This window comes from Homalodisca vitripennis, chromosome 1, assembly GCF_021130785.1.
Source record: "Homalodisca vitripennis isolate AUS2020 chromosome 1, UT_GWSS_2.1, whole genome shotgun sequence".
NCBI classification, from domain to species: Eukaryota; Metazoa; Arthropoda; class Insecta; order Hemiptera; family Cicadellidae; genus Homalodisca; species Homalodisca vitripennis.
Window position 1 is genome coordinate 195380803 of NC_060207.1, and position 27808 is coordinate 195408610.

Below are 27808 nucleotides of genomic sequence, written 5' to 3' on the forward strand. Positions count from 1 at the left end.
AATAATACGAAAAAACAATGGCTAGTAATTATTAATAGTGTTTTGGGCTTGAATAATAAGGAGAATAATTTAGTTTGTATTGAAAAGATGGATGGATATGGTGAAATACAGGACCCAGGCCTTATGGCAAGTGAATTTAACATGTTCTTTATCAGAGTAGTTAAGAAATTGATGAATACATTAGATACGGATGATGGGATTGATTTGCTTGAATATCAGAGTACCTTTCCTACAAACAATTCATTGAATTCTTTTTTTATGTTTCTTACTAGTGAAAATGAGGTTCAGTCTATTATTGGAAAACTAAGTACCAATAGTCTCCAGGAGTAGATGGTGTTTCGGCTCATGTTATTAAGTTTTCAAGTAGATATATTTGTACCGTATTGACTCATATGATCAATTTAAGCTTTATAACTGGGGAGTTTCCACGATGTTTAAAGACAGCAGTGGTTATTCCTTTATTTAAGAAGGGCGTAAAAACGGATTTAAATAACTACAGACCTATATCAATCTTGTCAAATTTTTCAAAAATTATAGAGAAAATTGTAAAATCAAGACTTATGAAGTTTTTTAATTCAAACAATTTTTTAAGTTTAAAACAGTTTGGTTTTGTTGAAAAGAAATCAACAGAAGATGCTTTTGTTCAGGTGTTTTGAGGCTTTAAATTCTAAATCTCATGTTTCTGGTCTTTTTATTGACATCACAAGGGTATTTGACTCTGTGGATCATAAAATACTCATAAATAGATTATCTGAAGCAGGAGTCAGAGGAGTTGCTCTTAATTGTTTTAAAAGCTATTTATCATAAAGAAGTCAGTGCGTTCCAATCAAACAAATCACGAGCGAACTTTTACCCATAACATGTGGCGTCCCTCAGGGCTCAGTTCTGGGACCAATTTTGTTTATTGTGTACATTAATAAATTGTGTTTGGGAAGCTTTAGGGGCACCCTCACCTGTTTTGCTGATGATACTGCCTTTTGTTATACCAGTAAAAGTCATCAGGTACTCTACAATGACATGGAGCATGATTTGCGTAAATTAAAGTTATGGTTTACAATGAATAGCTTGCTCTAAGTTCCAAAACAAAATTTATACAGTCTTCTTTGAAAAATAAGAACCAGTTGAATAGGTCATTATATTTTAAATGCAAGAAATGTCTAAGTAGTAATAATTATGTAACTTGTAACAATTGTATGGAGATTGGAGAAGTTGAAAGTATAAAGTACTTAGGTTTAGTACTAGATGAAAATTGTAACTGGAAAAATCATGTGCAATCTGTGAAAAAGTATGTATATAATTGCGTTAAGAAAATTCTATATGCTCAAATATATTTGTCCAATACCTATATTAACCCTCTTAGTGATAGAAACCGCTCTAGCGACGTTCATCATTCGTTTAATATGAATGATAGACGTCGATGCGTCGACGTTCAAACATGCCTTCGAAATCGTCGTCGCTGCTCGGCTATCTTCGGCCGTTATTTACTACATTGTGTACAGAAACGTCTTCTCTTTCCTCTAGATCTGTCTCCAGATGAATTGTTAAAAGAATAAACAAATAGCTGGTATTTGTTAAGACGTTGTTTATGTTTTACTCGCAGTCGCTAACCTATGAGTTGTGTCAGCGTGTTTACCGGTGTTATTTCGTTTATTCCGATCGTAATACGTTCGAAATGGCGGATGATTTACGTTCAGAAGATATTAGAAATGTGTTAGAAGAACAAATGAGTGATGTAAGTGACAGTGATATCAGTGCAGACAATTTTCCCGATGATTATAATTCAAATCTTGAAGACTTTTCATCTGGCAGTGGCGAGGAGTTTCAACCTGATCCTGATGACCTAGGTACGTCATCTTCTGATGAAGAAACTAATTATGTACATAGGCCTAGTACTAGTAGAGCTTGTAATCCTAGATGTAGACCTCGACAAAGACAGGTACCTGGGCCTATTGAACCATGGATAAGGGCCTATCACCCTGAGCCAGAAAAGAACATCAGTAATGATTTTGAAGTGAGAAACCCTCGTGTCAAAAATAGCCCTCCCATTGAATATGTTTCATTATTTTTCACAGCTTCTTTTTGGATTAGGCTTGTCAGGGAAACAAACTTGTATGCAAAAAATAATTTGGAAAAAAGAAATAGTGACAATACACTTCTGGGTTCTCCAGGGTAAAAAAATGGATTGACTTGAACGTTGTTGACATGAAAAGGTATTTTGCCTTTATAATAAATATGAGAATCATTGGTAAAAAAAATTTGACTACATTCTGGGACCAAAGGGAATCCCAAAACACACCATGGTTTTCTAAATATTTCTCTGTAAATAAATTCCAATTTATAAATTCTTTCTTCCACTTGACATCGGCTCAACAAATTCAAGGCGAACCAGGCTATGACCCATGGCAAAAAGTTAGACCATTCATAGACCACCTGAATAATTCATTCAAGAAATTTTTCACACCAAACCAGGAAATTTGTATTGATGAATCATTGATTGGAATGAAAAATAGGTGCCCCTTCATTCAATATATGAGAAACAAAAAACACAAACAATTTGGAATAAAGAAATTTGAAGTTTGTGATAGTGGGACAAATTATGTTTATCATATTGAATTATATAGTGGGAAAGATTATTTGGCTGTATGGGATAGGGATGGTGTTCCATTTACTGAAAAAGTGGTTATGGAAGTTTTACAAAAAAGCAATCTACTTGATAAGGGCTATCATTTGTTTACGGACAATTTTTATACTAAAATACCTCTGGCAAAAAATGTACAACAAAGGAATATATTTCTCACTGGAACAATCAACAAGAGGTCTCAACATTTGCCAGAAGCTGTAAAGCAAGCAGTTTTAGGTGCCAGAGAAAGTATATACTTTAGACAAGGAGCTTTGTTGTTAGTAAGTTATCGTCAAACTGTTTCCCGGAAGCCTGTCATGGTCCTCACAACAGCATGCCATGCTGAAGATAAAGTAGTGAAAAGTAAAAAAGGCCTGGAAGGTAAGAAACCACTCCTTATCCACAAATATATCAGTTTATGGGAGGTGTTGATGTAAGTGATAAGGCCATTTATCATAACTCATGTAACAGGCAGACAAACAAATACTGGAAGAAAATTTTCTTTAATTTAGTCGACATTGCATTGTATAATGCTTATGTATTATACAGCAAAAACACTGACAAGCCTATGTCTAGGTATAACTTCCTAGTGGTGGTGGTAGAGAGCCTGGTCAGTAAAGATGAGCAACCTGTTGCTGGTCCTGCAGGAGATCCTGGTGCAGGCCATTCCCTCCAACGCTTACCAGGAAGACAAGAGCGGCTATGTATTGTATGTGGCCACACAAAAAAAGGGGAAGATCACGATTCTGGTGTCCAGGATGCAATTCTGGTGTTCATAGAGAGTGTTTCCATAAATTGGATATTATTGGAGACCAAAGTATCAAGGGAGGAAGAGAAAGCATGATAGTAGTAGTGCCTCGGAGGGAATGCAACAGTTTCTTCCATGTACATAGTGTATATATTTCCATCATAACAGTTTTTTTCAAGTGAAATATTGTGCGAAAACTGTATATATTATTTATCTTCATGAAATTTAGAAAAAATTGGCTATCTTCAAATCTTTGTTTAGTGAGTTTTATACTATGTGGTTTTTGTGGTAAAAAATTTGTTTTTTCAAAAAACTGTTTTTTAATTTTTGAACAAGTTTTAAGGGATATGTACAAAGGTAAGTAGTTTTATTTATTTTAAAATAGTTCTTTATGTTTTTATGAATATTTTGATATATAATGTGTTGTATTTTCAATAAAATTAATAATTTTTATTAATTTTTAAGAAACTCCCAGCGAAACACTCCAAATGCACCTATCATTCATAATAAACATATTCATCACTAGGAGGGTTAAGATCAATTTATTTTGCAATTGTTTATAGTAAAATTCAGTATGGGTTAAGTTGTTGGGGTGGTGCATATGCATCTACCGTTAATCCAGTTGCGATTACTCAAAAAGCTATAGTGAGACAGATTTTTAAAGTCCGAAAATTTAAACACTCTTTTCCCCTTTTTAAGGAACTTAAAATATTTCCTTTAAGACATCTTTACATATTTAAGGTTTTTACGTTTGTTTTTCATGAGAAGCGGTCAAAGTGTCACAAACTCATCTGTACATTCAGTTAGGTTAAAAGAGCTAAATCGAGTTCAAGTGGCTATGCCATTTTGTGAAGCATTTAGGCGGTTTTATTCTTACATGTCTGCTAAAGTATTTAACAAAATTCCTATTAACATCAGTAATGCTACTGAATTTACAACGTTTTCTAGATACCTTGAAGAGTGGTTGTTCACATTTAATATCGATGAAGTTGAAGAATATTTAATAAAATGAAAACTCAAATTGTATCTTTTTAGTTATACATTTAAATTTAAACCTACAAAATATATTTGAGCATGTCTTCTGCATGCCGTTTCCGTGGGGGAATGGCATCCTCATCGGCATCAGCCACTGTCCCAGATGGGATCGTGGGTGATGTACCATCCTCGTCTTGTGCTGCAACTTCTAAGGGAGTGGCAGGCAAGGGGAGGAAGCCACCTTCCCTTGTCACTATTCCAGTGACAAGGGTAGAAAACCTTTTCCCCCTCTTGGTTTGGCCCTGAAATTGAGAGTAGCTACCTATCCCTTCCTTTCCTGATGGTCCCACCCTACTTTACCAACAACCCCAGACTAAGGTGTTATGCGACCCGTGCTGAGAGTCTCGTGGCACTGGGGGTATATTCAGTGTCTACAACGGAGCCTTCTGGGAACCAGGGGACACCCAGTCGTAATTACCCTTATCTTCCTAATCGGGTCACTGGGAAGATGGACCGCAAATACCCGGTTCTCGTGGGATCAGAATGGAGAATGAACTAAACCAAAACAAAACCAAAACTGAAACTCAAGAGGTAAGCGAAACTCAACCAGAAGAGCTACCGATTGAACAAACTAAGAGTGTCTGAGATGACCCCAATGGAGGAAGACAGACTTCTCTTGTCAGAAGGCGAAGTTCGGCCGGAAGAGCCAAAAAAGAAGCGGCTCTCTCGAGAGGCGAACTACAAAAGCGGAGGATAGAAGAGGCTATCGCTAGAAGGTGAGCCGATAATCCCCCGGAAAAGAAAGGCAGAAGAGGTGGGAAGAGAAAAACCGAGCTCTGATGAAACCAAACAACGAAGCCGGTTCCTCAAAAGGGAACTTGGTTGTTGTTGGGGCCTCAGAGCAAGGGAAAAACTCATTCCGCACCAGCCCAAAAAAACAACAAACCCCAAGCTAGGCCAGGTGTGAAGAGGCAGCGATCGCAGCTGACACCTGAAGAACAAGCAAAGGGAGGGGAGAAAAGAAGGAAAGGGGCATGATGGAGGTGTCACTAAGAAGACACCCGAAACATATGCCGAAAGGATCTCTGTGGAGAAGCTGGCTATTGTCCGGCTCGACCACCCAGAAGTGAAGCTATCGACGGAAGAAGCCAACAACCTGAAGAAAAGTGCTGGGCAAATGCGCCTTTAAGGGCAAAAACGTTAGGATGTCCAGCTGTCATGTTGAAGGTGGAGCGATAGGTGGTCGGCTGTGTTAACACAGAAACAAAGGTGTGGCTAGAGAAGCAGGTCCAGGAGCTGAGTCCTTTCGAAGGGGTTCAGCTGAAAATGGGCCCAGCTAAAAGTCTGGTAAGGATGTTTAAAGTATCCACCTTTTATCCCTAAGGACATCGAGGTGGACAGCAAGCAAGAGCTGTTCGAAGCCCTCAAAAACCAGAATGACCTTGACACGGATCAATGGACTGCTGTTGGAGGGAAATCTGAGTACCAACGGCGAATTCCTGGTCCTTCATGTGGACGAAGACTCCCTGAAGAAGCTGAAGACTCTGGCGATGCGCCATTTTTGGGCAGTGACAGGATCACCTTCAAGCTGCAGGGAGGTAACATGATCAATAGTGGATGACAGCGGTGCTCCAGATAAACTTACACCACAGCAGAGCAGCTACGGCAACACTCTGCCAGAAGATCCTGGCTGACGACATAGGCGTGGTCCTGATCCAAGAACCATGGACCATTGGCAGCCGTGTGATGGGGATGAGCACCGCTAAAGGTAATTTGATATATGATTCTGGCAGTAACAACCCTAGAGCATGTATATATGTCAGTAACAAAATCAAATCACTAAAAATGGCACAAATGTGTTCTAGAGACACAGCCGTGACAGAGGTTCACTTGCAGACAGGTGATGGCAACATCAGAATCCTGTTTGCATCAGTTTACCTCCTATACGATTCTCCAGAACCACCGCCAACTGCGGAGATGAGGCGGATTGTGAAGTTCGGAACCCTTACGCGGAGGGCACCTGATTGTCGGTTGTGACGCGAATGCCCACCACACCGCTTGGGGGAGCAGCAACATCAACAATCGGGGTGAGTGCCTCTTGAATTTCATAGTAGAATCTAACTTAGTTATTATGAATCAAGGCCGTAAACCTACTTTTGTACAAAGAAGAGGTACAGGGGTAAGAGAAGAGGTCTTAGATATAACTCTGACTAGTAACTATATTGCAACTAAAGTTTTTAAACTGGAGTGTGCTAGATGAAGCATCTGCTTCAGATCATAAGTATATCTCCTTTGACATGAGGTCGTATAAAATAAAGGAGACCTATAGAAACCCAAAGAAAACAGATTGGGTAGCTTTCAATGCAGAGCTAAAAAACAAATCTAGTAAGGGGAAAATGGGTATCAGGGGCAAGGGGGTCGAGGACATGGCGAACTCTTTGAAAAAACGCCATGATAGAATCGTACCACAAAGCCTGCCCCGTGATTGAGAGAAAAACTCAAGGAAAAAAAGCATGTTGGTGGAACCAGGGGCTGGAAACCTTGAGGAAAAACCTTCGCAGAGCATATAATACATGCAAACGTGCAGGAACTGGGATAGGTACTCTGCTGCCCTAACAGAGTACAATAAAGAGGTGAGAAGAGCTAAGAGAAACTCGTGGAGAGAATTCTGTCAGAGTATTGATAAGGCTCCTGACTGCGCAAAACTCCAAAAAGTCCTAGCTCGAAGCCCCACAAATGCGGTGAGTACTATACTTAGGGAAGATGGGACTCACACCAAGGATCCTGAGGAGACTCTTCAGTGTTTACTGAATACACACTTCCCAGGATCGTTTCAAACCAGTGAAACAGTTGTTAGTGAATGGCGGCGAGAACCTAGAGATAGCTCGTCTAAGGTGGACTGGAAACTGTGCAAAGACTGTCATCAACTACTTAGGGATAAAAACGGGCCTTGGAGTCTTTTAAGCCGTTCAAATCACCAGGTACCGATGGCATTTTCCCCGCTTTACTGCAGGAGAGTGGGGACTTGGTGATACCCCTGCTCCTACGGCTGTTTAGAACTAGTCTAGTGACAGGAGTCATACCCTCATCTTGGAGGACCTCTAGGGTTATATTTATCCCGAAGCCAGGCAAACCCTCCTATGAGTTGCAAAGGCTTATAGACCAATAAGCCTAACATCCTTCTTTGTCCAAGACCATGGAGAAGGTTCTGGATAGGCATTTAAGGGACACAGTCCTCATCAATCGTCCCTTACATCCAAATCAACATGCCTATCAGAAAGGTAAATCTTGTGAAACAGCCCTACACTGTCTGGTTGGCAAGATTGAGCAAGCTATTGAACAAAAGGAAATAGCTTTAGCAGTGTTCCTGGACATAGAAGGAGCTTTTGATAATACGAGTACTCACTCTATAGTGTCTAAGCTTACATCCAGGGGTACGGAGAAAACTGTTGTTAGGTGGATAAGTAACATGCTTAAGAGCAGAAGAGCACAGGCATCTCTGTGCGGAATCACAAGAGAGGTCAAAAACGCAGCGAGGATGTCCACAAGGAGGTGTATTATCACCAAGCCTGTGGAACATAGTTGTGGATGACTTACTCTGGACTCTGAATGAACAGGGTATGTATGCTCAAGGCTATGCAGATGATGTTGTTATAACTCATAAGAGGTAAGCATATGGTAACGTGTCTGGAAATGATGCAGAGAGCACTGGCCATTGTGGAGCGATGGTGTGACGAAGAAGGACTTGTAGTAAAATCCTTCGAAAGACCGTCATGATACCATTTACAAGAAGAAGGAAACTGGAAATCACACAGCCAGTCCTATGTGGGGGCCAGATACAGTTAAGCAGGGAGTTCAAATATCTAGGTGTCAAACTGGATGATAAACTCACCTGGAAATTGTCATCTGGAATACATAATCAGACGATCTCAGACTACATTGATGATGGTGAGACGTGCAGTAGGATGCACATGGGGGCTTAGACCCGACATGTCACACTGGCTGTACACCAGAGTCATTAGGCCAATGATGGTGTATGGCTCAGTGGTATGGTGGCCAAAAGTCCAACAGGTGACTGCCGCAAAAAACCTGTCAAAGGTACAGCGGTTGGCATGCTTGGGGACAACGGGTGCCATGAGAGGAACACCAACGCTGCTATGGAAGTAGTGCTAAATCTCCCACCCCTAGACATATTCGTCATAGGAGAGGCTAGGATGGCTGCCTACAGACTGAAGTGCAATGGGAACTGGCATTATCACCATGCTAGTAAGCACTCCAAGATCGTTGACATTCTCAAACTGGATATTCTAGAAATGATGTCTGACAGAATGGCAAAGGTTACGGATTGGGAAAAACCATTTCAAGTCAACATTGTTTGAGAGGAAGGAATGGTCAAAAGGTGAGCCTGACTACATGAAGAAGGCTCTAACCTGGTACACGGACGGGTCAAAAGACTCTGAAGGGTACTGGGGCAGGGGGTCTGGGGAGCCAGACCGAGGGTTAACTTAAGCTTTTAGCCTAGGTAAACTGGCAACTGTCTTTCAGGCTGAAGTTACAGCCCTTGCAGAATGTGCAAGAGTTAATGTGGAAAGGGGCTACAAAGGCAAAAACATCTACATTAAACTCGGACAGCAGGGCTGCTCTGCAGGCCTTGGCCAACCATGACTGTAATTCGAAGGCAGTCTGGGGAATGCCATAAGGTCTTGAAATTGCTGGCGAAAACCAATAAAGTTATTCTAACTTGGGTGCCTGGACATAGAGGAATCACAGGAAATGAAGGGGCAGACGGTTGCCGCTAACTTGGGAGCCAACCGTCTTCTTACCGGTCCTGAACCAATGTGTGGGGTCTCATATAACTTAGCACGTAGATCAGTTACCAAGTGGATGGCTAACAAACACCTACAACATTGGAGAAACACTGAGGGGAATGTACAGGCAAAGCGGATGCTCAAGGGACCATCAAGGAACATTGCAGCAGATGCCCTTAGAATGAGTAGAACGGAGATCAGAAAGGTGACTGGTTTTATTACAGGTCATTGGATATTCCGAAGTCACCTGAACAGAATAGGTATTCCAGTTCAGGAAACACTGTGCAGGAAATGTGGCGAGGCTGACGAAACAGCTAAGCACGTCATATTTGAATGTCCGGCATTACAGAGCAAACGCTCAAGATCCCTAGGTGTTCTTATGCATACGGAAGAGGGGTTGGAACAGGAAAGCATTGTTCAGAAGATCTCATGGTTTTGTAAAGGCCTGGGATTTGATACAGCTTAAAACCTGGGAGAGGGTGCACAATAAGCCGGATGGCTGAGAGGCAACTACCAGGCCTAGGAAACCTGGCCCTCTGTTAAAAAAAAAAAAAAAAATGTCTTCTGCAATTTTTATTGTTGTTTAAATGGTAACGAAGGCACCTCAATGCAGCTGCGGCTAATGAGGTGTCAACCATGTAAAATTATTAATGCCCTATGATAACACTGTATATTATTTTGTAGTTTTAATAGTATTACTGTTATTATTATGGATAGTATTGTGTCTATTATTATGTTTCTACAGTGCTTATCAGTTCGAGTAATGTGTTTATATGTATACTGACTATGTAACTGTATATATATTTTACATGGAATAAAGATTTCTGATTTTCTGATGTTGTAGCAATTCCAAAAAATAATAACACGAATTTAAATCTGCAATTAATGATCCAGAAGATGGTTTATACTAAATGTTTGACCAAAACAAAAGATTTCTGAAATAACAGAAAACAGATCATTTAGGTTCACATTCTTAAACCTGATAATATCAAAACAAACCTCCATTATTTCAAGCAATGCATCGGTTATCACTTCCAGTGAAGTAAGGGAGAGTCTTTCCCTGTCAGTTGGGAGTCCTGTAAAATACCTCTCATTTCCAAGCCTGGAACAAAACATACAATAGCTGAATTGTGAAAGGTGTTTTTTTTAATGGACTAATATTAAGTAGCAAGTAGATAATTTACTACACTCAACGTACAACAACATCAATTTGTTTGAACGTTGTAATATTTCTATATGAACTTACTTTTACTTAAGAAAGCATGATATTCAGTCTTCCTAATCCAGATTGTAGCTGATCTTCAAATTCAGAGAAGGAAATTGTACTGGTTCTCATTCTACTACTGAAGATACCTACTCAAGTGAAACTTCTAATTTAACGTGTAATACACAATATATTTTGCAATACACCTCAGCTATTTTGGATATTAATCAATTTCTAAACTAGAAAAAAAATCTTCTCTTGATTTTCAATTAATTTTTTTACTTTAGAAGAACATGTGGAGGTGATGGGTTGTTACCGTGTGTCAGTAGGGTTGCGATAGCTGGACCTGAAGGCTGTAACGGCAGCGGACTTGACCTTGCTGATTCCAAACAGAAGATAGAACTTGGGCAGAGAGAACTCATCTAAGCTGAGGCGGAGCACTCGCTGGGCCTCCTCTGCAAAGGATTAAGTGCTTTTATATAAAACATCATATTTTAAATGTCAACATTTAAACAAAAATACATTTTTTCTATTATTTGATGTTCATCATTAGTAAAATGCAGAAAAGTATTAGAGAACTAATGAAGTTTCTATCCACTTGTGTAAATCAAAATTTAAGATTGTTCAGAGCAATTCAAAATTACTCATGTTACCACAGACATTTAGTCCTTTTTAACATGGTTTTTCAAAATAAAAACTTCCTATATAAATCACTTTTTAGGCTTTTTTAACGTAGAAATTAAAAACACTATAGATAAACATCAAAAACTTACCGGTGAATTGGGGCATGGTGCAGGTGCACAGAGAGTGTATGATATTGATGACGAGACCGTGAGTGCTGGCACGCATGCTGAGAGAGCCGGAGCACACGAGCAGTGTGACCGCATGGAAGAGGTAGGGCAGGTGGCGGGCGACATCCAGGCAGTTGTTGAAAGACAACATGAGCAGATAGCGGGCCAGGATGGCAATGTCATCCCACAGCACATGCTGCTCCAGTGTGGGAGTAGGCGATGTGCATGTCTTATCCAGCACCTGTCAATCAGTTAATCATCGTCATACAAAGTTGTAAGTTGTAAGATAGGGCAGGTGGGAGAGTTTTGTTCTGACACCATCATTCATGTTGTTTATACGATTATATAATAAAAGTTGATTTGCTTAGTCATATATAATAATTTCAATACCTGTATATCAGATGAATCCATTTATTATAAGATTCGTTCAGCTATCTGGTGTATGAATAAACGCTAATGCAAACTGTTATTTATAGACAGATGTGAGAGGTTTATGGTGAAAATGCCAAGAGTGATGGACTGGTATGAATTTTGATATGGAATTTAAAATAAATGGATAGAAATGCTCAGTCTAGGAATTGTGTTGCTCCATGACAATGCTCGTACCCTGCTGCTGATGAGATTCTACAGATAATTCATCATAAGCAGACTGATCACCTACCATACAGTCTAGACCTGGGCCTTTTTAACTGCCAATTCTTCCTGCAAATTAAGTGCACAAAAGCTTTTTGAAGTGAAAGACACTGTGGAATCATGATTAGTAAGATATAGCATCATGACTATAATCACTGGCAGTATTTGGAATCATGACAATCATAACTAGTGGTATGAGGGCTCATGATAATAATCACTGACAGTATGTGAAATCGTGACTATGGTAGCCTCTCTCTAATCTAGTCACCTTGGGTCTGGATCCCGTCCAGACTACAAAATGCCTCAGAGGTATTCTGTTAATGTAATATACCACTAAAAAATTACATACTTTTACATAAAAATCAACTATTAAGACAGTTTAACCTTTCCACAAGTGTGTACGGCATACATTATGATGGCTGCACATGAGTCCATATGGCTGTTACAGTGTATGGCGTGCCAAACTGTTACACATAAAATTTAGCTATACAATCACCACCATACAGAACTAGGATTCGTACAGTATCTATTGAAATAACTTGATGAGCCCAAGAAAAACTTTGCTAGATGATACAGTATGTTACAAAAAATATTAGTTCTCAATTGTAGCCTATGACAATTGCCATGCTCTCTCATATGAAATCAAGTGATAAATACCATGCTCATTTGTTTGGCTATCTTAAATGCACTGATCAAAGGATTAAACAATCTAATAAAGTTACTCACTCAAAAAGTTATATTGTCACCTATATCTTGAATCATTGTCATTCCATTAACAGATACTGTATTATATTAATGGCGTATAGACTATGCTAACACCAGTAAGAGAACATTATAACCGGAAACTGAACAGACCAGTCGGCTTCTATCGATTTCTGCCATAAGCTGTCCTCATTTCTGTTGTCAGACTGTGTGGACCATCTGAGGTTACATGATGAGAAAGTCTATTGTATCATCACTAGCAGGAAGTTTCTGAAGAAGGTCTGATAAGTTATCATCCAATTAAATCAAAATTCCTTTATTCATATAAAATTATAATTAGAATACATTAACTTTCCCAGTGGCTTCACTTTTCTGTCCTCCAGCCTCAATATTTTACTTAAAATGTCCGTGTCTTTGGCATTGTTTTTATGCCTACCCTACAATAAGTACTTAAATAAATTACATTAAATAAAGTCTGATCTTGCATGTCAAAATGAAATTTGCTTGAGGTAAATGTTTTTATCTTGTAACAGTTCTTATTTTTCCAATTACCACTATCCTATGTTTTCTTGTTTTACGTTTCTTACCTACAAATTCTGCTTGTCAACACTGTTAATTAATTTAAAATACCTAGTACACTCAAAATACACATTTAACATAATATTAAACCAAGTTCACATCTAATGGTATCTCATCAAAGCCGTTATACAAAACAAACATTTGCATAACATTTATATGAATAATTTAAAACAATGTGAAATTTTCTTACCCTGCATAGTCTTCCAATGATCTTCTTAGCGACTAATTGTACGTTTGCCGAGGCAAGAGCCACAGCTGTGTCGGCCAGTATTTCCACCACAGGAGAGCCGACCCCCACCTCTCCTGACCGCTTAATGAAACTGTCTAGCACCATGTCTATGAGCTCAGGCACCTAGGCAACACATAATTCTTGGAGTCTGTACAAATCTTTAATTTTCCAGTTGTAAATAAGTTTTAACACCTGATCATTAGGGTAACTTTATACAGTATTAATGCTACAAAAATAGAAGAAAAATAAACGTTACCAGAATTTGATAACTTTCCTTTCCTTTGATAATTTTGACCACTTGATTTAATTTGCTGAGTATAATCTCCATAAACTAGTAGATTGTTTCAGCTTAAACAGGTTTTTAAGGAAAGTCGAATTTCCTTAAAAAAACTACTTGAAATTCGCATGTTTTATTTAGGAGCTAACATATTACGAAAGGGGTAACAATTAAAAAGAAAATGAACCACAAAAACACAGTTAACGAAAATTTAGTGCAGGGACCTATCTAAGAGGTTGCGAATTTTAACTGTCACTTTAAAACAAAAGAATATACCATACTCAATAAGACATGCCCAACTGCCTATACGAAAAGATTATGGTGATATGCCTAATTAATTGATTTCTTCATTTAATCATATAGAAAAGAGTATCATTGTGCATGTATTGTGTATAATTTAATCCCAGAACTCAAAACCATCAGCAAGAACTGAGAACTCTCATGTAACATATGTCAACTGCAAGAAAAAAGACTTTGATGCTAATACTTTATTGTTCTTCAAAATATCAGCACCCGCTACAAGCAAAATGCATGACGGGCTCAAGCTATGATATACAAATATGATAACCCTTTTCAACGCAAATATCAAATATGCCAAAATATGACCTTACTTGTATAGATAGCTTAATAAGAGCAAAACACAACATATCTTACGCCCTCAATACAATAGGCAATTGAATTGTGCTGCTAGCATTCTACTGTCGTTTGTAATGTATGGGATCTTATTACACTACAGCAGCTGGAAAACCAGTGGCGCAACATCAAAAATCAGCTATGGGGCTCTGCTGAAAGTTGCACCACTACATTCTTAGACATTGTTTTAAAATGGAGCTTATTATATTAGAATATATCAAGAAATTTTAAAGAAGTGATTCATCACTGTACTCTAATTTTTTAGCAATGCAACTCACTTATCAGCTGTGAAACTCAGCGGTCCAGTGTAACACGGGCCTTATGGAAACATGTAAAAACCAGCCATAAGACTCAAGGTTTATTTAGTATAAATTAAAGACGTAGTCAACCACCTTAGTAATATGAAACAATCATTTCCTTTCAGATATTGAAAATTTTTAAAGAAAGCTTAACTCTAGTATATGTTCTTAAAAGAAGAAAACACTTCAAACAAATTCATGACAGTATCAAGCCAGCATCCCTCTATTTGAATCTCGCATGAAATATGGGCTTTTAGTACGGGAAAACTCTTCAGTTAAAAATAGGTCTTGAGTTCTAGTTCTACAATGGACTATCACTAATAATAAATTTTTAAATTGACTTACCTGACCAATGGATCCCCATATTTTAGCCTGAATAGATGGGTACATTTGTTCTTCCTGAATTGTGAGTAAGATAAGTTTTTCTAAAATTTGAGCCACTTTCTGTTGCCGTTTGCTTTCATCTGATGGTTTACAAAACCTAAAAAGTACATGAAAATATAATAAAAGATTCTATACAGATTGAAAATTATGAATATTTCTTTTTAAGATGTGTCAAAAACACAAAACCTTAAAAGACTCTTAACACACATTAATAGCAAATTGTATTATTAGTACAGATCTTGACAAAGTAAAAATAGTTAAAAATCTAAAAGTTAAAGATTTTTTAAATCCATAACAATCTGTTTGAATCTGGTTATGATAAAATATAAGTGAGATTTGAATCAATTAAGTTTTATAAAATATAACTAAAATCCCAGATAAAAAGTCACATAATAATTCTCTTTTTGAATTAAACTGCATTAAAGATTTAGTAGTACAGGGTGCGCCAGTGAAACGGGCGATTTGTAGACGAGTCCGGCTGCGTGATGGGAGGGGGGAGAAGTGAAGGTCACCGCTATTCTTGTCCTCCCTACTGGGAAGTTTAGTCGCCATGCAGCGTTGGTCCGGTGAAGAGCGTGCGTTCGCTGTTAAAGCCTTTTACACTGGCGGTGAAAGTTACGTCAGTGCTCAACGTGCTTTTCGCTGTCATTTCCGCCTGCCTCCTCGTGCTCCTGTGCCATCAGCCCACGCTATTAAAGGCTGGATTCAGAATTTTGAATCGTCAGGTTCAACAACAACAAAAAAAAGGCGGATCAATGAAAACAGTGCGAACACCTGAGAATGTGAATGCAGTGCACACAGCAGTGGAAAGAAGTCCACGTCGATCTGCCCGATGCCATAGCACAGCATTAGGGATTTCCTTCACTTCGGTAAGAAGAATTATGCATAAAAATTTGAATTATCATCCCTACAAATTACAAATTGTGCAAGCTCTAAACGTACAAGATTATGGTGTTCGGTTGCATTTTTGTGAGCAAATGTTACAGTTGATTGAGGATGAACCAGAGCTCATCCATAATCTTTGGATGAGTGATGAAGCGCACTTTAATCTGAGCGGGTTTGTAAATAAACAAAATTTCCGGTATTGGGCACCAGAAAATCCTCAGTCCATGCATGAAAGGCCTCTCCACTCAGCTAAGGTCACTGTGTGGTGTGCGATATCGTCAAGAGGAATAATTGGCCCATATTTCTTTGAGGACGATAATGGGAATGCAATTACAGTTAACTCACAGCGTTATCTTTATATGCAACACTTTTTTGTTCCTACACTTCAAAACTTTCCAGTGAATGAACAAACGTTTTTCCAACAAGATGGAGCTACCAGTCATACGGCAAGAGTGGTTATGAATGAACTGTCAGCTTTGTTTCCGAATCGTGTTATCAGCAGGAATGTTGACATTTCTTGGCCACCACGATCGCCAGATCTCTCCGCATGCGATTATTTCCTGTGGGGTTATTTAAAAGCAAAAGTTTTTGAAACCCGACCAGCATTTGTAATGGATCTGAAGCAACGAATTCGTGATGAAGTGAATGCTATTCCTTTGAGAATGCTCCGAGACACTATGGATAACTTTTGTTCAAGACTGGATCAATGTCTAAATTCTAATGGGCATCACTTAAGTGACACAATTTTTAAAAAGTAAACTGTAAATCACGTTTGGGTGAGTTTAAACTAAATTTCCAGTTGTGTACTTTAGATTTTTAGTATTAAATGATTTTTCCAATATGCAGGTCAAGTCATTACACCTCATTAAAAATCGCCGGTTTGACTGGCTCACCCTGTATATGTTTGAAATGCATTATTAATACTTTAAGTGGGACCAATAAGCAAACTAAAATTGGTCTAAAAAACATTACTTAAAATTATTAACCAATATTCTTTCTCAAACTAATGCAAATAAAGAGTGAGAATGGATAAAATCATAATAATTTTTTAAATATTTCATAATATTTTGAAATATCTGTTCATTTTCTTGTCTTTATTAATGTATAATCCACATGGTCCTCTATAACAATAATAACAGATTCTTTAACCATAAAATGACATGAATTCCATAAAAGGTATACCTGACTAAATTTGCCAGCCATGGTGTCATATATTCGAGACATAAATGTTTCAACTCTATGGTTGAAACTCGGAAACCTTGAATGCATTCCTCAAGAAACTCCAAGGTCAGATGGGGCTCATTGGTGGCCAGCTTCTCACTAACTGACTTGATGAAAATTGTGTTGTTAGATGGAATACACAACCCTGTCAACATTCATACAGCATTTATATCATTTGACAAATCGTTTACAAAATTTACCACATGAATCATACACAAAACAATGAATTTGCAGTACAAACACTTGATTTTGTTGATTTTGTGAACAAACACTTGATGGTATGTTCAGACTCACCTGAAGTCTCCAATAGCTGTCCTTCGATCTTAAGATCAAATGTAGCAGTTAGAGCACAAAGTTGGTTATAAGCTGCAGTTCTTAGATTTGGATCTGAAGAGCCAAGATTTAATAAAGCCATGTTCAACAGTGTTCCTGGAACGTCTTTCGGTCTTATTTTTTGGTGCACAGTTACTGAATCCTAGAAAAATCATTTGAATTCAGACTAAATTGATTTTAAAATATAATTTTAAAGAAGGAAAATAAAAAAAACTATTATAAAGAGTATATATTTATAACAGGCAAATAAGTAAATAATTATTTAACACGTTTACAAAGTCATGTACTCAATCGGCTATATACTATATTTCATAACTGCTGTCATGTACAGGTACACAGTGGGCTTTCGTAAAGCGCATTGTGCGCCCGATGGGGTATACACGTTGCTTTGCATTTCCTTATTGCGTTTTTGTTGTTTGACTGTCCAGGTGGTTTGTTAAATATGAGCCCGTGTTTAAAGAAATATCTCCGACTATTGTGTACTTCATCGGGCGCATGATTGCTTAATTATTTAGTTACCACTTGGAGTACATGGAGAAACATTGAAATAAAATACATTGAAATAATTTTTTTGGTGCAAACCTTATATACTTTCCTTATTACACTTAGACGTTTAACACATTGCATATGGCGCAGTCACTAGCGACCGCCAAACACCACTAGTGTGGCGGTCGCCGGTAACCCCGCCGCACGCGATGTGTTAAGTTAAAAAAAACTATTACGGTTTTTGTCATTATTATTAAAAAATTCAACAAATATAAAAAATTTTGTCATTGTGAACGTGTTAACTATCCTTATGATTTATCATAGTTTGCTCAACTAAACTACATACAAAAATCTAACTAGAGACTTGACATCATCCAATGATACAAGAAATCAGTAACACTATGTTTCGAGATCTTCAATACGTTCTCCTCCTCAGGTGAATAACTCACTTCATACATAACCTCACAATCTAGGTTAAAGTAAACAAATCGTACCAATGCATCATTACATGCAGTAATTATTAATCACAACAACATATTGCGTATCTACTCCATGAACACTATCCCTGAAACATGCACTTAATTTATTTTAAGAGATAATGTGCATGGAGTTGTCACACAACATATCTGTTGTATTTACTGATTACAGCATGTCACAAATAAATAAATAATGCGTTTAGTTTTTATCTTTTTTTAAATACATGTAAATACAGTATACAACAATATACAGATTACAGAGAAAAAATATACCAACCCAAAAAGAAAATAATCTTGCACTTGGGTGGGAGCCATCATCAGCTTCTTAATTTAATTTTTTTAATAATAAGCAGCAAACCCAAGTTCTATAATAACAATATGAAAATACAAACAAATAATAATAAACAAACTAAAATTACTCATAACCATCAAAATTAACACACATTAATTAGAGAAATCCAACTCACCTTCAATATAAAAACATACATTTACAATTTATAAAATAAGAACAGAATATTTTTACTGAACAACTAAATATAAATTTTCAATATCTTTAACACTTCTACTCAATAACCAAACCTTCAGCCTCTTTTTAAAAATAAATATAGATCTATTAATTTTAATTTCACTTGGAATTAAATTTAAAAACTTATAACTTAAAACACAAAACATTTCTGAAACAAAGAACAGTTTGGTTTAGGCAATCGCAAATACTGTTGAATACTGAGTCTAGTAGTATAACTAGAGTTGTCAATAACAGGTCCACTGTTACCACTTAGTATGAACACCACAATGCATAGGTATTATTTGTTTACTTTAACTTAGCATGTAGTGTAAGTGTTTGGTTAGTGATGAAGACATCAGATTGCAGATCTAAAAATGTAGTGTTAATTTTTAGTGTTCAGATTTTTGTTTCCTTAAACAGAGACAAAAGTTTGAAAAAATTCTATTGCCTACACAAACCTCCTATCATAAAAAACAAACTCAGGTAAAAGAAAACTAACCGGTTGAGACAACTCCCATCTGTTGCGGATGTGAACTATGGCTTGCACAATACTATCACAGTCATTATGAATGAACGAGAGTGGACCCGACTCGTTGGCAATGGTGAGTGTGAACTGGTTATCATCCACCAGACAGACCTCCTCTATCTCTGATGCATAGTATACATCATTCAGTAAAACAGAGTGTGACAGCACCTTAGTCTTCTCCGAGGATGTTATTTGGATAGCGGTTGGACCAACCTGGAAACAAATTAGAAGTGAGTATATAAAAATGGGGGGAACAGTAAACATAGAGTATGATCGAAATTGGGTTTCTTTGATACATTTTCTTGAAGGCACACTCCTAAATAATACTGGAAATATCTTAGACAGAAATCTAATTTTAACAGACCGAATTTGATTCTTTATAACCTAATTAGTTTACCGAGATTCATCCATATACATTAATTGTTCTGAATAACTTATCAACACCTAGCAAAAACCACGAAAGATAGAGGCAGGAATATGGTACATACCTTCATAATGCGCCCAAGAGGCTCACGAAGGAACGACTATCAATTATCTCAGCAATGTTTAGAATGTGATAGAAAAAGAATAAGTGAATATAGTGTGCTGTTTTCAACGGGAAATTGTATGCGAAGCCAAGGGCAACTGCTAGTTATCTATAAAATACAAATACTTACTTTTATTGCAACTTTTGTATCTTTGTGTGAAAGTTTCAAGGCGTTGTTGAAGACTTTCAGGTCCTCGTCCAGCGAAAGTGTAGCACCTGGCAGTTTCTGTTGGTCTGGATCAATAACGTCATTCAAACGAGCTGGAGCTTCTATGAATATTAGAGACCGATTACCCTATAAACACAATGATGCCATTATTAAAATACATGTCATCATTTAATAAAGATAATACTTTTAATTGTGACTGTAATTTTCATTATGTAATAATTATTTATTTATAAATAGTTAGACCTTACCTTAAGAGGTATCAACATCCTGTCATGGAATTTTGTATACTCTCTCACCCATGAGTTACAATTATAGATATAGGCTGCATGGATATTCTCATAAGCCACTTCAGGTAGGACATAAAACCACTTCTGAAGAAATTCAGTCCTAGAAATAGAACAAATCTATAATATAAAAATATTTGAACAAATGAAAATATGTATAAAAATGTATATAAATGACTCTTAAAATTGTATTTAAATTAATTAAAGTTCAAAGATTATTATACATTAAAAGTCCTATATTGGACCAATTTCATCAATAAAGGAGGTAATTATAATAATTTAATCTTGAATAGGCAACTTTTTGTCTACATTTATAAATAAAATTATTATCATGTGACTTTCTATTGAAAAAACTACAAAGTGAAATTTAATATACACTGAACATAAGTTAATGCAATGATAACATATACTTATTCAATAATAATCCTGTTGATCAATAATACTAACCAAAAGCTGAAAGATCTAATATTAACAATGATAAATAAGTGAATTGTAACACAATATCTGTAAAATTTGAAACTAAATTTTACAATAATAGTTTTATTTATTATTAAATATACAGAAGTTACTAACATTGGTTAATTTTATTAACTTACAGCCAGATGTCAGCCAAAACATTGTCATCACTTAATTATTATTTACTGATATATATTTGTGAAAAATTAATCTAGACATAATGAATTTTTGAAGAAGAAACAATGGAAAACAGTGTAAACATATAAGTGGCTGTGAGAACAGTCTGCCATGTTCTCTACCAAATATTTTTGCTGATCTATAAAGTGATAGCAAATTTTTATTTTCTTAGTAAGTTACACATCAGACTGGTCCGTGTAATTTCATTTCTTTGCTTGGTTTTGAATTTGATATTAGGCTCCATATGAATAATCCAATAAAGCAAAACAATAATCTTTATTCCCAAACAAATAATAGACTTCTTCTCTAATATTTGATTCAAAATTACAGAATGTTTCCTTACACCACTACAAATTACAAAAAGTTATTAAATGATATAACTTAGTAAGAATATTGACTGTCTGATACCGATAACTGTACCTGAATCGGTTATCGGAGCACGTATGTGTGAAGTCTACTACCAGTTCAAACGGTGAGTGACAGAAAGGCTTCAGTGTGAGAATTACATGATAAATCAGTAGATCTCCATTGGTCTCACCAATCCTGGAACAACAGTTTCAAATTAATACTAAACAAAAATGTTACATAGAAAAAAATAATAATTTGTGATACTGAACAGTCATACTTATTTTATAACAGACTATCTAAAATGAGTTGATCGATTTTAACCTAATTCTTTTTGTATTTCACGAAAGATAGGTGAAAAGCAGAGATTGTCATATGGTAGATATAAACTGAAAAATATTCAGGAATAACAACAAACACAATAACATTAATAAAATTTGATTGATGTTATTTTGCTTCAGGTGACACAAGGGTATCTTTATTATTTAAGTGCCTATTACAGTCATTTTGTGAAATTAATAGAGAAGTTTCTTTTAAGACAGAAATTGATTGTCAGTTGTACTAGTTTTTATTTTTTGTTTTCTTTTTTTTTTGTAGGAGTCGAAGTGAGAGGTTATCACAAAAGGGTTCAAAATATGAAATGATAATTTATTTCTAAGATTAAAATTATTTAGTTTGATTCACTTGATACTCACTATCAGACACATAACAAAAATAAAATCAGTGTCAGCCAATCATATGAGTACTGCTCCATGATTGACTGAAAACGGAGACTTTCAGTCTTTTTATCTTGTTGGCTGACAGTGAGAAACATTTTTATGTGGTGTAACATAAAACAGATAGTTTAAATGAATGATTACAATTATGTTAAAACAATTCTAATAAATATTTCAAAGAACTACAAAATCTATGGTTTCAGGGATGAACATACTGTATACGGGAATATTATGTGTTTGTGAAGAATAGTGCGTTTCTTTTGCACAGTTAGAAATTAAATAAGTTGACAAAAATTATCACATTCATCAAAATTTTATACACAAAAGGTGATATATATCTGCTTATATATATATACATACAGAGTGATTCAAAACTAAACGGCAATCTCTCGGGAGCTTATTCTATAGCTAAAAACAAGTAAAAAAGTTCATATAACCATATGCCCGGAAACGCTTCGTTAGCGAGTTACGCCTAGCGAAAGATTTCGTCCGGATTTCAGAACCCTTGGTGAAGTCAGGCCGTATAAAAATGGTAAAGGTAGTTACAAAGATACAAATACGATTGTTTTTTATGTTTTTATATCTGACAAATTTATTAAAATTCGTCCCAGAGCTGTAAATGCAATACTTTCAGAGATATCTTACGTAAAACACAAGAATTGGTGCAAAGAAATAACACATTTTTGTGTTTAACCTAAGATTACTTCCATAAATGTTAAATAAAGGTAATTTTTTTCTTAACCCTCCTAGTGATGAATATGTTTATTATGAATGATAGGTGCATTTGGAGTGTTTCGCTGGGGGTTTCTTAAAAAATAATAAAAATTATTAATTTTATTGAAAATACAACATATTATATACCAAAATATTCATAAAAACATAAAGAACGATTTTGCAATAAATAAAACTACTTACCTTTGTACATATCCCTTAAATCTTGCTCAAAAAATTTTAAAAAAAACTGTTTTTTTGAAAAAAAAATTTTTTTACTACAAAAACCACATAACTTACTAGACAAAAATTCGAAGATAGCCAATTTTTTCTAAATTTCATGAAGATAAATAATATATACAGTTTTCGTACAATATTTTACTTGAAAAACCTGTTATGATGGAAATATATACAGTATGTACATGGAAGAAAACCCTTCCATTCACTCTTAGGCACAACTACTATCATGCTTTCTCTTCCTCCCTTGATACTTTGGTCTCCAAAAATGATCCAATTTATGGAAACACTCTCTATGAACACCAGAATTGCATCCTGGACACTAGAATCATGATCTTCCCCTTTTTTTGTGTGGCCACATACAATACATAGCCACTCTTGTCTTCCTGGTAAGCGTTGGAGGGAATGGCCTGCACCAGGATTTGAATTATAATCATCGGGAAAATTGTCTGAACTGATATCACTGTCACTAACATCACTCATTTGTTCTTCTAAAACATTTCTAATATCTTGTGAACGTAAATCATCCGCCATTTCGAACGTATTACGATCGGAATAAACGAAAAAAACACCGATAAAACACGCCGACACAACTCATAGGTTAGCGGCGCGGCGGTTAGCGGCCGTGAGTAAAACACAACGTCGTAACAGATACCAGCTATTTGTTAATTCTTTTAACAATTCATCTGGAGACAGATCTAGAGGAAAGAGGAGACGTTTCTGTACACAATGCAGTAAATAACGGCCGAATTTAACCGAAGATAGCCGGGCAGCGATGACGAATTCGAAGGCATGTTTGAACGTCGACGCATCGACCTCTATCATTCATATTAAACAAATGAACGTCGCTAGAGCGGCTTCTATCACTAAGAGGGTTAAACAGATTTGTAGAACATTTAATTCTGAAAAGATTCATGTGAATTACTTAGGAAAAAAATTAATAATAGGTATTGAAATTTAGCTTTATTTAAAAATAAAACAGACGCACCACAAAAATGCATATTCTTATCTGCATAAAATAATAACTAATGTTTAGGTTGTGAGTAACAGCTGATCATTTATTCTAGACTGAACATTAACATAAAATGTATTTACCTTTATAAAACTGTAATAATCACCTATAATAGTTGCTCAAAGTGTCCTCCGTTGTTAGCAATGCACGTTTTCGCACGACGAATCCACTCTTTTCTAGCGCGTTTCATAACGTTTGGAGCATTCTTGATAGTTTCTGCCGCCTCTGTAATGCGATTACGTAACTCCTCTATGGTGTTAATCCGTTTTGAATAAACAATTGACTTCATCCAACCCCATAAGAAAAAGTCTGCTGGCGTGAGGTCAGGAGAACGTGGTGGCCATTTTACTGGTCCATTTCGACCAATCCATTGTCTACCGTATGTATCATTTAAATAGTTTTTCACATCATTAGAAAAATGTGGAGGTGCTCCGTCGTGCATAAACCATGCATTTATTCTGTTTTGAACAGGAATATCTTCCAAGAGGGTAGGCAGGTTTGTTCTTAAAAAATTTAAGTACGCTACTCCATTAAGTCGATTAGGGAGGAAAAATGGACCAATCAAATTATCACCCAGAACACCAAGCCATACATTGACTGAAAATGTATGTTTGAAAATGCCTCGTCGCAGTTTCATGTGGGTTGTCGTACGCCCAAGTATGGGTATTACGAAAATTTATAATTCCATTTCTAGTAAAACAGGATTCATCAGTAACGAGAATACGCCGAAGAAAATACTGATGTCGTAAACAATTTCTTCTTAACCAGCGGCAGAACATCTTCCGTTTATTAAGATCTTGCGGTAATAAGTCTTGAACATGTGTTATATGGAATGGGTACAACTGTGCTTCATGAAGTGTCCGCCATACGCTTGACTGGCAAATATTTAACTGACGTGATAATCGTCTGGTGCTTGTGGTTGGTGATAATTCTACAGCATTTATTATTGCTTGTTCATTATTATAGTTCCTTGCGCTACGTTGACGACCAGTATCTATTCGCTTCGGTTTAAAGCTACCAGTTTCTCTAAGTCGTCTCTCCACAGCTTCAAATGTTTTGCGATCAGGTGTTCTTCGATGTGGAAAAGTATCACGATATTCCTGAACTGCAGCTAAACCATTCTTGTTAACTTTGCCGTAAATCAGTATCATGTCCGTATACTCTTCAAACGAATACATACCATTTACATTATCTGCCATTATTTACTAAGATAATTACATACACTTTTACAAAAATATTTAATAAAATATTTTAAAAATAAATATTTAATAAAATGTTTTATACACTTGTATAAAATATTTCCAAATAATCACAGGATCTCACAAAATACAATCTTCACACGCCACAATACAAAAACCTCCATAAAGGTTATTCAAATATTACTTCATGAACTTAATTGTTGATCAGCTGATATTGCCAAACCTTTGCAAAGAAAATATGACGATAAAAAGTGTTGAATAAATGATCAGCTGTTACTAACAACCTAAACATTAGTTAATATTTTATGCAGATAAGAATATGCATTTTTGTGTGTCTGTTTTATTTTTAAATAAAGCTAAATTTCAATACCTATTATTAATTTTTTTCCTAAGTAATTCACATGAATCTTTTCAGAATTAAATGTTCTACAAATTTGTTTCAGAAAAAAATGACCTTTATTTAACATTTATGGAAGTAATCTTACGTTAAACACAAAAATGTGTTATTTCTTTGCACCAATTCTTGTGTTTTACGTAAGATATCTCTGAAAGTATTGCATTTACAGCTCTGGGACGAATTTTAATAAATTTGTCAGATATAAAAACATAAAAAAACAATCGTATTTGTATCTTTGTAACTACCTTTACCATTTTTATACGGCTTGACCTCACCAAGGGTTCTGAAATCCGGGCGAAATCTTTCGCTAGGCGTGACTCGCTAACGAAGTGTTTCCGGGCATATGGTTATATGAACTTTTTTACTTGTTTTTAGCTATAGAATAAGCTCTCGAGAGATTGCCGTTTAGTTTTGAATCACCCTGTATATATATATATATATATATATAAGCAGATAACCAACTTTTATGAAAATTTTCTTAATAGTATAGAGACTAAAACTGCAATATTTTGAAAACAAAATTCAAAGACTTTTCTGGGTATAACTATATATTAATATAGGATCTGGTGATGTGTTTGATATACTATGTGTGACTTCAAGAATAAAGAGATATATTATGAGGTATAGTTAAACTACGCCATGCCCACTCACTTGTATCTTCGGGCAATGTAATAGAAAACAGGGTGACCCGCCTTGGACGTGCCTGCTTGGTAGAATATGTTCAGTGACTTGATGCTCTTGAACTCCTCCTTCTCATGCATGTTATGTTTCACCATGATCTCCTCAAAGTTGGTGCTGGACATGTCAATGGAGCTCCATCGTGCGTAAGACGAGAACAGCAGACTGTCAACAGACATGTGGCATCCTGCCGTTAGTCAACAACTTGGAGAGCTGGAAGTGTTTACACCATTTTCACAGAGGCCCTAGTATAAAACCATTTTAATATTGCAACTACTGTATGGTGATGATTTTCTAATATACATACACAGGTATTTGAGTGCTTTAAGTACTTTTTTAAAAATGACTGTAAAGACATCGATACTAGACTGTATTCTGGCAGATCAATTGAGGAAAACAAAATGTTAACATTCAAATAATTTGAGAAGACAACCACTTAGACATCAGAACCTTGTCTGAATTTCAAGCAGGATACAAACACTGCTATATTACTGTTCTGAATACACTACAAAAATATGGAGATGCATTCTACTTCTGTAGATATGCTTCTATGATTTCTGGGAAAATCATTAATGGGATTCTTCACGAAGAAAAATCCTCGAGCTCACATAGCTTTGACTGTCAAAATATTTCCGGCTTAGGGTAACAGTCCTGTCTTGGATACCCGCCGTAAAGTCTGATTTAGTTCATTGTGTGTCTTTTTTTGTTCCTTTGAGTCAAGATGGCACTGAAAGGAACACAGTCCATGAGTGTTTAATAAGTGAAAGCATAAAGCACCATAGACAATAGACAATTATGTCTAGGTTGTGTACATTCTTACTGGAAACAAATTGCCAGCACTACATTGCACAGTGGAAAATTAAAATTAAACACAGCACAACACAGTAGTTTTACTTTACAGTACTATGCACAATAAAGTTATTGCACAGTGTAAACATTGAAATGGGGACTATTGTGATATTATACATTTTACAATAAAACATAGTTCTTTTTAAGCTTAGTGTGGAGTATTTATAACTATATACTTAAAGATGATACATTTTTGAAGACCATATTACCATATTTTTGTAGAATTTAAAAGAAATTCTAGGAAATTCATATCAAATTTTCACGATGGTCACCATTATGAAAATATTGCCAAATAAGTTCTGAACATGCAACACGGTAGTTAAAAAACGATAGAAGGACTGAAGACTTACTGTGAGTCCACCGGCTTGTGCTCCGGAGGTCCGAGATATGCCAACAGTGTCGCCATCTTGTCGAAGGGCCTACGCCCCACAGCCTTGTGGTCCCGACTGCTGCTCAGGTAGTCTCCGATGCGCTCCTGATGGTTCCAGAGCAGTCGATGCAAAGCCAGAACGTTGGCATCGCTGATGAATGACATTGAATGGGAACCTTGGTCCTCCGTCTCACAATCTGATGCTATTTGGATGAAAAATCTGAAAGAAATGTGACCATTAAATTTCTTTATGCCATAATGTTCCGACACTATGTAGTATAACATTTTTATATAAAACATATTAGAATAATATACACTGCATTTTATTTTCAACACAGTAAACACAAACTGTTTATAACGAAATTGAA

The 27808-nt window shown here is 36.1% G+C and overlaps 1 protein-coding gene across 3 annotated transcripts in view; it reads right to left on the reverse strand.

The window, feature by feature from the left end:
• Positions 1 to 27808, reverse strand: part of LOC124353002 (neurofibromin-like) — a 52981-nt gene that overhangs the window by 21243 nt on the left and 3930 nt on the right. For 2 of the 3 annotated variants that reach the window (XM_046802784.1, XM_046802783.1), the window contains exons 4-16: positions 27421 to 27660; positions 26195 to 26398; positions 21347 to 21469; positions 20258 to 20396; positions 19971 to 20135; positions 19288 to 19527; positions 17283 to 17463; positions 16950 to 17133; positions 14844 to 14979; positions 13251 to 13412; positions 11129 to 11387; positions 10672 to 10810; positions 10151 to 10253 (exon numbers count right to left, since the gene is read on the reverse strand). In XM_046802784.1, the coding sequence (XP_046658740.1) occupies positions 10151 to 10253; positions 10672 to 10810; positions 11129 to 11387; positions 13251 to 13412; positions 14844 to 14979; positions 16950 to 17133; positions 17283 to 17463; positions 19288 to 19527; positions 19971 to 20135; positions 20258 to 20396; positions 21347 to 21469; positions 26195 to 26398; positions 27421 to 27660 (2275 nt within the window). The remainder of the gene's footprint in view (positions 1 to 10150; positions 10254 to 10671; positions 10811 to 11128; positions 11388 to 13250; positions 13413 to 14843; positions 14980 to 16949; positions 17134 to 17282; positions 17464 to 19287; positions 19528 to 19970; positions 20136 to 20257; positions 20397 to 21346; positions 21470 to 26194; positions 26399 to 27420; positions 27661 to 27808) is intronic. The other variant, XM_046802785.1, reaches the window with a different exon arrangement.